Source organism: Gekko japonicus, unplaced genomic scaffold, assembly GCF_001447785.1.
Source record: "Gekko japonicus isolate JY-2015 unplaced genomic scaffold, Gekko_japonicus_V1.1 scaffold167, whole genome shotgun sequence".
NCBI lineage: Eukaryota > Metazoa > Chordata > Lepidosauria > Squamata > Gekkonidae > Gekko > Gekko japonicus.
Window position 1 is genome coordinate 451268 of NW_015164670.1, and position 10747 is coordinate 462014.

At 45.7% G+C, this 10747-nt stretch overlaps 1 protein-coding gene across 1 annotated transcript in view; it reads left to right on the forward strand.

The window, feature by feature from the left end:
- The window catches only part of PHACTR4 (phosphatase and actin regulator 4), a 60585-nt gene extending 51589 nt beyond the window's left edge, over positions 1 to 8996 (forward strand). Inside the window, 4 exon segments of the mRNA XM_015409202.1 lie at positions 2698 to 2759; positions 3205 to 3343; positions 5161 to 5236; positions 7024 to 8996. Coding sequence (XP_015264688.1) covers positions 2698 to 2759; positions 3205 to 3343; positions 5161 to 5236; positions 7024 to 7039 — 293 coding nt within the window. The 3' untranslated portion in view covers positions 7040 to 8996.
- The last annotated feature ends 1751 nt before the right edge of the window (positions 8997 to 10747 follow it).

Here is a 10747-nt window from a genome sequence, read left to right on the forward strand (position 1 = left end):
GGAAAGGAGGTGGGTGAAAAACCAGATAGGCCTGGGATGAGAGGCAGTGTGATGTAGTGGTTTCAGACTAGGATCTGGGAGACCCAGGTTCGAACCCCCATTCTGCCATGGAAGCTCACTGGGTGACCTAAGGCCAGCCACACACACTCAGCCTAACCTACCTCAACAGGAGGCTGATAGGATAAAATGGAGGAACAATGTGAGCTGTTTTGGGTCCCCAGTGGGGAGAAAGGTGGGGTATAAATGAAGGGTAAACAGACACATTGAGCATTTTTATCCTGCCTTTCCTTTAAGGAGCTTTTAGGATGCTGTACACAATCCTCTCCTTGGGTGTTTTGTTCTCACAAATAACGCCGTGAGGCAGTTCCAGATGGGTAGCCCTATTAGGCTGAGGCAAAAAAAATAAAATACGGGTCTAGCAGCACCTTATGAAGCAACAAAATTGATTCCAACTCATGCTTAAATGGGAATAAAATTTGCTAGCCTTCATGGTGTCACTGGAATCTGCTGCTTTTTTCCTCCTGTAAGTTAGAGTAGGCCAGCCCAAGGTGAGCTCCAAGGTGAGCTTCATGAGCTTCCAACCTGCAAGTCCCACATCTTACTCAGACTCTTTGGCAACTATGGCTCATTTTTTATCTGGACTGCCTGAGTGCAACAAGCTAGGATATCAGGTCTGGGCATCATTGGAAGAACTGAAGACATCTGTTGCTTTCTGCGTCTGGGAGGAAGAGTGTTTCCTAGCCTTGTTCAGGCGCTGGGTTTAAAGAGTTCCCTGCATTTGAGAGAGAAGGAGAAGAAAGCCAAAAGCTCCAGACTTCAAGGAAGATGCAGAGGGGAGCATGAAGGGGAGGTAGAGCACCATCCTTTTGCATCTAGAGTCCAAACGTCTCGGGCTGGGCCAGCCACCCTGCTGTGTATACAAATGCAAGAACTCTGTTCTAAATACTTCCTTTACTGTCCTTCAAAAAGTGCCCAGATCATAAAGAAATGGCGTGTCCCACTACACAAACTAATGCAGAAGCCCTGTTATTCCAAATAATTTCTTTACTTTCCTCTGAATACCAGTGCCAGGAGGCAACATCAGGGGGAGGGCCTTGGTCTAAGGAAGGTGTTTGCGCATCATCCGTGGTGCTGCTACAGAGGAAAGCCCCCTGCGCCATTGCATGTTAACCTAACAGGAGGCATGCAGCAAACGTAGTGGGGCCTTCCCCAGAAGGTCAAGGGAAAGGGAGAGATGCATGAAGGAGATGTTCCCTTTAGTGGTTGGGGCCCAAGCCATTTAGGGACTTAAAGGTCAACAATAAAGCATCTTCAGCTGGACCCAGAAACAAGCTGGCAGCTAATGCAAGATCTTTTCTGTACTGGAGAAATAGAATCTGGTGGGCAGTCAGTTATTTGGGGTTGCTGCCACATTCTGTACCAGTTGAAGTTTCCAGGCCATCCCAAAAAAGTACTGCGGTAACCCTAATAAGAATTTAGCAGGCTATGAATGAAAGGAGCCAGAACTTGTCCATCTCCCCTGACTTGGTTTATCCCTCATCCTTAATAAATGATTTCAACCTGAGAAGAATGGTCTGAAATAGGGCTGCCAAGCCACGGCGGGGACAGCGATACGCGCTGCACCAGCGTTGCCAGGATGTGACGCGTAGCGTCACATCCTGGCTACACCGGCGCAGCGCGTATCGCTGTCCCCCTGCGGCAGGGGTCCTGTGACGACGCACGGATCCCCCACTGCGGCTTGGCAGCCCTAGTCTGAAATGAGACTGACCATGGGGCCACGTCTTGACCAAAATGATCAGTAATGAATTTTGATCCCCATGTGGGACATACTTTATCTCAGTGGGTCTCCCTCCACTGCTCATGGATAGCCGCATTCACAATTACCATCAACCTAAAGAGCCACATTTTACTTCTGTGAGGCTTATAGCTTACGTGTCCTTGTGCCAGTGACTGTTTCGTGGTGGAAACCACTTGCCAACCAAAAGCCCCACTGGGCAAGGAACTTACCCACTTAGCTGAAGCATAGAGCAGGTGCCACACAGGGGGATGGTGCTCAGGGGAGCCACAGGTAGCATGTCAAAGAACTACATGTGGCTCCTGAGCAATGCTCCCTCTAAGCTGTGGAGCCCTGTGAGCAAAAATTCTACTTTGTGAGCTATTGGCATTAAAGTTGTGAGCGAATGATTTGGCTACTGCATAGTTTGCTCTGGAGCCATCCTTCCTGAGCTAAGGCAAAAATGTGTGAGCCAGAGGCTAAAAAACTGTGTTCTCACACTGACTCAGCTTAGAGGGAACACTGCTCCTGAGCCACGGAGGACCACTTCTTTGTTTTACGGATAGCACTGTCTGTTGCATGGCCTCTCATGTCTGTTATGCAGACTCTCTGATAAAGTATATCCACACAGAGCTCCACTTAACATAACACTATCCTTCCTTCTAGCACTTTCTTTCTTTCCATCACCTTTTCCTTCTTTGCATACATCTTTCCTTCCTTCCTTTCCTCTTCTTTACTCTCTGCACGCAGAAACAGATAGCAGACATGTGCCCCCAGCTTCTCTAATCTGGTTTTGTTCGTAAACACATAGCTAGAACATCCCCTCCCCTTTACTGTTTGGCTGTGTTATTCATTCACGTTCAATTTGTGCTGCTGAGACAAAGGGCTTATTCCAAACTTCATCAAAATGTTCTTTCCAACAGCAAAAAATGAGGCTGACCGGCAGGCGGAAAAGCGGGAAATCAAACGGAGGCTCACCAGAAAGGTATTGGATCTCTGCATGCTTTTATTAATATTTGCCAGAGTGACTCTGTGGGAGTTGGCTCGTTGAAGCATGCTAACGTGTGGGGGTGGGAATTCATAAGATTTGTCCTGGGGTCCAATCCAGGCATCTGGTGGCATTGACTTTGGCATGTGGTTGTAGTTCTGAGCAGTGGGAGGCTGGAGAATGCTATGCTTGAACAAGGAACTTAAGAAAAACCAAATTCATTTTGCAGGTTTCTTTCTCAGTGTAAAGGGGATGGTGAAATCTATATGGGAACATGTGTCTTTCCCTCCTAGCTGTCTAGTAATCCACCCCCAACTGGGAAAGCAGAATAATCAAACAGAGCAACACAAGATCTCTCATATTTGTTATGATCACATTAAAAAATGGGGAGGGGTTTACTGAAGGGACACAAAAATAGTCTCTGTGCCTTTTTTAAAAATAGCTTAGCCAAAGGCCCACGGTGGCTGAGCTGCAGGCAAGGAAGATCCTGAGGTTCCACGAGTACGTTGAAGTAACAGATGCTCAGGACTACGACAGGCGAGCCGACAAGCCCTGGACGAAATTAACACCTGCTGACAAGGTGAGGAAAACACTCTTTGGAGAGTGCACCCTTTAAACTTGGGGTGTTGCCTGGTATGGAGGTCCGATGCCCTGACCTGGATGGGGCTGGCCTTGGCTAGTATTTGTTTTTTTGGTCAAAAGACTTTTTATTTTCCATTCTTATCACATTTTACATCCTTTTATCAATTGGTTGAATATTCCCTTTTCCCTCCCTCCCCCGAAAGGCTTCCCGCAATGCATTTCCCTCATGTCCCATATAGATAAACTTAGGATAACATCAAGTACTTATTATTGTTCTAAACATAGTAAATTTTGTCTCACGTCCCAGTTCTTTTCGGCCTTGGCTAGTATTTGGATGGGAGTGCAAAGAGATGTAAGCAACCTCCTCCCAGCCCCCCTCCCTTTCCTCCATTTCTCATGGCTCCTGCAATACCATCTTATCCCCTCACTCCTGTGTCATGGACACCTCCTGTGCAAAACCAAAAAGGTGTAAGTAAATGCCACAATGCGTGCAGGAATCATGAATGGAGGATAATAGATGGGCATATGCACCAGTTGGGGCCCCACAAAGAAGGGCAATTTAGAAGTCCCAGTCAAAAATTTAACCTTTTAAGCTTGTAGGTGAGGCCTGGTTTTGCTGCATTTGGGGGCCACCCGTTAGACAGAGCGGCCTGTATCCTGCCACTCCACTCAGCATAGTGTTAAGCCTTCCACCAGCTTAAGTGGCTCATTTGTTAGCGGAACACATGAAGCTGCCTTCTGTTGAGTCCATCAAGGTCAGTCACAGTTACTCTGACTGGCAGCAGCTCTCCAGAGCCTCAGACAGAGGTCTTTCAAATCACCTACTACCTGATCTTTTTAACTGGAGATGCCAGGAATTAAACCAGAAACTTTCTACATGCCAAGCAGATGCTCTGCCATTGACCTGTGGCCACACCCCTGAGGACTAAGGAAGATCCACTAAAGTAGGAGGATTTCTCCTTAGGCTGGAGGAAGGCTTTGAACTTTGCCAGTGACTGACAGCTTGTGAGGAATGGCAGGGGGAGCAATTTAGAGATCCTGTCTTACTCCTTCAGAATTCTCTAAGCAATCAGGGGGTTGAACAGGCGGATTCTCCTACCCTACCACCCTATTAAATTGATGTTCAGCCCCTCCTGGAGCATGCTCAGTCTACACCAGGCTGGCTTTTTAGGGTTTTTCATTTTCCTTTTAAATAATTTACGGTGTCATTTGTTTTGCATACCTGCGGAGTCCACTGAATGGAGAGCCTTACCAGAGGACTTTATTCAGTGGCTTTTATCATCTACATGGGGGACAGCCTGTTTATATTATATAAAGGAGGGGAGAGGCTATGGGGGCTTTTAGCAAAGGGAAAGAAGAAATAGTGGGGGAGGAGGAAATGAGATGCCTCCTGCAAATCCTTGTGGGTTCCCACTTGTAGTGTGTGTGTGTACAATTGTAATGAGCAAATATAGATATACACATGTGAGAAAGTAAATAAAAATAATGTGCACTGTAAGTAAGGAAGGTGGCCAGCAGCTTCCCTCACCCCCTGCACAGGGGCCCTTCTGGGCTCCAGACCAGAGTCTTTCCTTTCATGTTCTGATTCTGGCTGCTGATCAGAGAGTGCCTGAAGAGGAAATGCAGCACAATGGCCAAGGGGAGGGCTGTCCTTGTCTTGCATAAGGTGGCACTCAGGCAGAAAAGTCTGGCTGGAGCACCTGCTTACAAAAGGGCTTTGATAGCAACCTATGAAAGAAGTTGTGGGAGTGGGATTGGAACAACCTTGGTGATAACTGAATTTGATATGATACCTCCCCTCCCCCCCCCCCCCCCCCTGCCATCCGGAAAGAGCTGAACGAATTCAAAAGCTCTGAAATGGAAGTCCACGAAGAGAGCAAGCAATTCACTCGGTGCGTAAGAGGAGAGCCCTGTTAACCCCTTGGCTGCATTGCCACAGTGCCTTATAGTGTTCTCCAGAGTTCTCCTTGTAATCAACTGCTTTTATGTGAGCCACCCTGAGACAGCTTTGGCTGGGAGGGCGGGGTAAAAATTTGAAATAAATAAATAAATACAGTTAGCTTTTCAGTGTGGTATGGTTGTGCTGGGGTGGAGAATCAGCTCACTTCTGTGGATTTCTAGACTGTGGCAAGAGCCACATGTCTCTGTCGCCCAGGCATGCAAGGCTCACTTTCTGAAATAACCCACCTTGAAGAGTGCTGCATTAAAAGAGAACGTTGTCCTCCAGAAAATGAAACAAAACCAATCCCTAAGGCAAGTCCTGTACCCTTTAGAATATAAGAACATAAGAGAAGCCAATGTTGGATCGGGCCAATGGCCCATCCAGTACAACACTCTGTGTCACACAGTGGCCAAAAGTACCAGGTGCCATCAGGAGGTCCAGGAGTGGGGCCAGGACACTAGGAGCCCTCCTGTTGTTGACACCCACCCCCCCCAAGCACCAAGAAGACAGAGCATCACTTGCCCCAGAGTTCCTATCTATACCGCTGGACCTCTGCTCCATATGCTTATCTAATTCCCTCTTGAAGCCATCCATGCTTGCAGCCACCACCACCTCCTGTGGCAGTGAATTCCATGTGTTAATCACTCTTTGGGTGAAGAATATAATATACAAATGGCAGGAATATAAAATAATAACCTACTGGAATATAATAATCTTACATGGAAAACTATAGCGATACTCATGTGTAAAACTACCAGATCTATTTGCAATAGTCCTGACTGATGTGCATGCACACAAAAGCTTATACCCAGAATTAACTTTGTTGGACTTAAAGGTGCCACTGTACTCAAACTTTGCTTTGAATGTCCCAGGTTAGACTGATCTTATCAGGCTTCGGAAGGTAAGCTAAGCAGGGTCGGCCCTGGTTAGTACTTGGATGGGAGACAACCAAGGAAATCCAGGATCACTGTGCAGAGGCAGGCAAAGGCAAGCCACCTCTGAACATCTCTTGCCTTCTAAACTTTATGGGTCACCATAAGTCAGTTGGCAGCACTTTATACACATAGCTGGTCACATCTAAAACCAAGAACACAATTCACATAATAAATTTTATTAGGACCACCTATGAGACACATAACAGTGTGCAAGCTTTTGAGTTCTCTAGAGCTCTTCATCACACTGGATATTTAAAAAAAAGTATTAAAAGGGCTTGAAGGAAGAATGCCCTCAGGCCATAATACTGAGTCATGTTTTAGCCAGCATTGTATATTAAGGGATGGGCAGGTTCAAAAGAATGCTTTTTGTCAGGTTGCACCAAGAGGCACTAAATGCATTTCTCTGCAAACACATGTCTCTGTCTTTCTAAAACCAGCCAAGACTCACAAATCCTTTTCAGGCAGAAAGGACAGAAAACTCTGGAGATTAAATTTAAGGTGTTGCATGCATTGTAAAGTTAACTGAGGCCAAGTGGGGTGATGGTAGGTGATGTTAAAGACTCTCCGCCCAAGACCCTGGAGAGCTGCTGCCAGTCTGAGTAGACAATATTGATGTTAATAGGCCAGTTGTCTAACTTGGTATAAGGCAGCTTCTTGAGTTCCTATCTCAAAACTCTTCATACAGCTTTCCTACAATGTAATCAGCCATGTTGGCTGCTTGTCTACTTTGGGCCCTAATGGTATACGTTTCTGTTACGGTCTTCCAAATACTAACTTGTGGTTTTCTTCACCTTTGCTGCAGGTATCATCGGCCATGAACGTGTTTCTTTTTTATATATATAAACAAAGCAATACCATCAGAAGGAAAGAGGATTGCAGTGTTTGCTATGTTATCCCAGTGAGGAGGAACTTTGAGGTTTGCCCCAGATTTGCCTTTGCAACATATCCAGGAAGTGACTTTCTGCAGGGAACGGAAAGGGTGTGCGTGTAGGGTTAGAACCTTTGTCAAAAGTAGCATAACGTCTGGAAGGAATTTGTCTCAAGTGCCATCAGATCACAATGGGAAAAAAACATTAACAACAAAACACAATACCTCACACAATTAGCAATACTGCTTGCAGCCAGAGATCAGCCCCTGGCTTGGATTTGTTGTGCATGGCTCCATCATATGAATGGGTAATGCGCCCCACAGTTCCTGTCTGTGCTCTCTGGCCACGTTGTCTACTGTAAATATGTTCTGCCGAACTGATTAATAATTGCTTTGTCAAAGAAGAAAGAAGATTGGAGCTCTTACCAAGAGATCTGAAGCAAGCAAACTGGGAGTGTATGTGTATGTGTGTATGTTTGTGTCTGTGTGTTTGCTGTGTTTTACAAATGAAGCTCAAAAAAATCGATACCATCCTGGCAGAAAGCTGACACATTACTATTTTATGTTCTTTTGGTGTACTAAATATTCAGAATCACTACTGACCAATTTTTTTCCTGTTGTCCTATGGCAGAATTGTATAGTTTTTTAAACAGCACATGCTGAGTCTTGTAAAAATGTTTTAATTTTTTTCCCCGACAGCAAAAACAGCACCCTCCAAACTTGCAGTGAAGTAAGAAACCTCACACACACAAAAATACTTCCACCTGTTTAACAGGAGCCTGAAATGAGTTGCCTTGGTGAAGCAGTGGCATGGAATATACTGTAAATATTATTTTTTAAGTCATAGCTTCCTCTTTTTCTTTTTTAAAAAAATGGTTTTTCAGAACCAGAGCAAAACTTGCCTTTTCTTAGTCCTGTAGCAAAATTTTATTTGAAGGTTCTAAATTTTTTGCCCCCAGAAAAAGGGCTTAAAATCTGACTTTTTTAAATAGTGAGAAGCAAACGGGGCATCCCTTTTTAACCCCTCCCCCCCCCAAGCTTTTATGGAATGGTTGAGAATGATGCCCTGAGGCACTGCTGGGACGGAAGGCAAAGTGGGAGGCAGAGATGATGAATACGGGGCTTGGGGTGGGGGTTGTTTTAAATGTTAGCGGTTCTGTTTCGATCAATGGTTCCTGGCTGTACTTCTACTTCCCTGTTCTCACTTCAGTTGCATTATCAAGGGTCATCGGAGGAGACGCAAGTCCGTATTGATTGCTAGCCGGTCTTCCACAGCTGAAGATGTCCCATGTGACCTTGAGTAGGCTGGCCTTAAGAGGCCTTGGTGTGCTTATACTGCCATTGATTTCTCCAATTGCCAGACACATGGGGAGCGAGGCCATCCAATGCGAGAGAGGGAACAGGCCTCCTTGAATCTTTCAGTAGCCACATCAGATAGGATTTCACGATGTGGCTTTTTCCCACCATGCTCACAGATGAGAGAGGCTGTCACCAGATGCAATTCTCTCATCTCGTATTTAAAGGTTCACATGCCCCAGCCTCCTAGTTGGACTCAAGTCACCTTATTGACGAGCGAGGAGACCAAGGCATGGGAATCCCAAGCACTGTCGTCATGCCTGTGACTCTTCCCACCTCCACTTCAGCTTTGAACCTCTTTTTGTTGTCCCCCCCCACCCTATTCCTGGTTCTGAGCAGCAAATCACTGTGAGACTATTTCCCATGGGGTGGAGGAGTGGAGCTTGCCTTGCCCCCCCCTATTGTAATCCTTAAGAACAAGGTGCAGAGAGAGAAAGAGCTCTCATGTGTAGAAAACATTTGGGTGCTGGTGCACTCTAGATCCAAACGGCTTTCATGATGTATAAAATATCTCTGTAGAGGAAATCATTGCATTGTATATCTGTCTTCCTATCAACAAAATTTTATGAAATAAAATTATTTTAGGAATTTTTTTAGAACAAAGCTTGCTCTTTTCCCCCATTCCCTCCAACCCATTAACATTTCTTGCCAGATTATTCAGTTTGTGGCAAATTCTGCTTTTGAGATTTGAGAAGGATGGTGCTGCAGAAATATTAGAGCATGTACTTTAGATGCCAGAACTTTCCAGTTTGGCCCCTGGCATTTCCATGTTACAAGACTGGGGATGCTGAGAAAGGATACTTCTCTTCTGGAGACTCAGGAGAACTGCTGCCGGACAGTGTGACTAACACTTAGCTTGGCAAACCAAGGATCTTTGTCAGTGTAAGCTAGCATCAAATGTTCAAAGGAAGAAAGGGCCCTTCTCTTGCTGGCAAATGGCAATTCTGCTCATGGCTTCAAGGTTAAGCAAGTTTTCATGTGGAAGAACTTTCTGCACCCATCCAAATGCAATGCCAGGAAAATGGAAAAGCATTAGGATACTTTCCAGTGCAAATACCTAGAAAAAGCTAAAGCATTAGGATACTTTCCAGTGCAAATACCTAGAAAAAGCTATGTCCTAACCTGGGCGGCCCAGGCTAGCCAGATCTTGGAAGGTAAGAAGGGGGTGACACCTGGTTAGCATTTGGATGGAAAACCACGGAAGGAATCTAGGGGTGGTACACAGAGGCAGGTAATGGCAAACTACCTCTGTTCCTCCGGGGTTGCAATAAGCCAGCTGTGACTTGACGGCACTTTCCATGACCCAAAAAAGGCCTCACAAGGTTTGTGTTGATGCCCAAGTGGATACTGCTGTATTAAGATCCAAGCAGTGTGATACACTACTCAGAGTTGGCCTGGGAAGGCTTAAGTCTGAACCCATACTCAGCCGTCAGGTTCATTGGGGCAGTCTCTGTCTGCCTTACTCATCTCACAAGGCTGTTGGGAGGATAAAATGAATAGGGAAAACATGGGTACCATCCTGAGCTCCTTGGTGGGATAAAAATGTAACAGATGTCTCTTCTTGGGCGAAACTGCCTGTTCTGCTACCTGCTTGCCCAGTGAAACCAAGCCTGTATCCTTACCAGTTTTTCCACTCAGTCTTGCCTAGTGTGTTTTCTACAGCTCTAGTCTTATATGACTTTGCCAGTGTGGTTACACAGTCTCCACACCATCTGCTTTAGTAGAAAAGCTGGTAGAGCAGAAGCCACAATACTTATATGTCCATTTACAGGAGAAAGGCATCCCCTGATAAAAGAGAATTCATACGCACATTCAGTTGTTTATCTGTGGCAAGGTGTGGCACATGCATCCTCATCCACAGAACCTGGCTGTACCCTTTAGATGCAAATAAGTATGAGAACTAGTGAATATGAGAAGCCTGTCTGGCAGCCTCTTCAATTGTATGAGTTTACAAGAAATACACACAGTCTCACGCATGACACAGATCAAGCAAATCGAGCGCATTGCTCTGACCTGGGCCGTGGTTAGTAGTCAATCTGGGAGAGTAAGAATAAGTGCAGTCCTTGCAAAAGTAAATGAAACACAGAATAATTTAAGCATTCTCGTAGATATCCCACGCTACCCTGTCCTGTTCCAGTGTTCCTCTTCACCGACTACAGAGGACACTCGAATTCTCCGATGTTCTTTGAGGCTTACACACAGAGAACAGGGAGATGACATAATGCGGAGAAGCAAGGAGGTCGAAGTGGACCGCATTGCGTCAGATACGCAAGCGGGGGGGGGGGGTACTATACAGACTCTG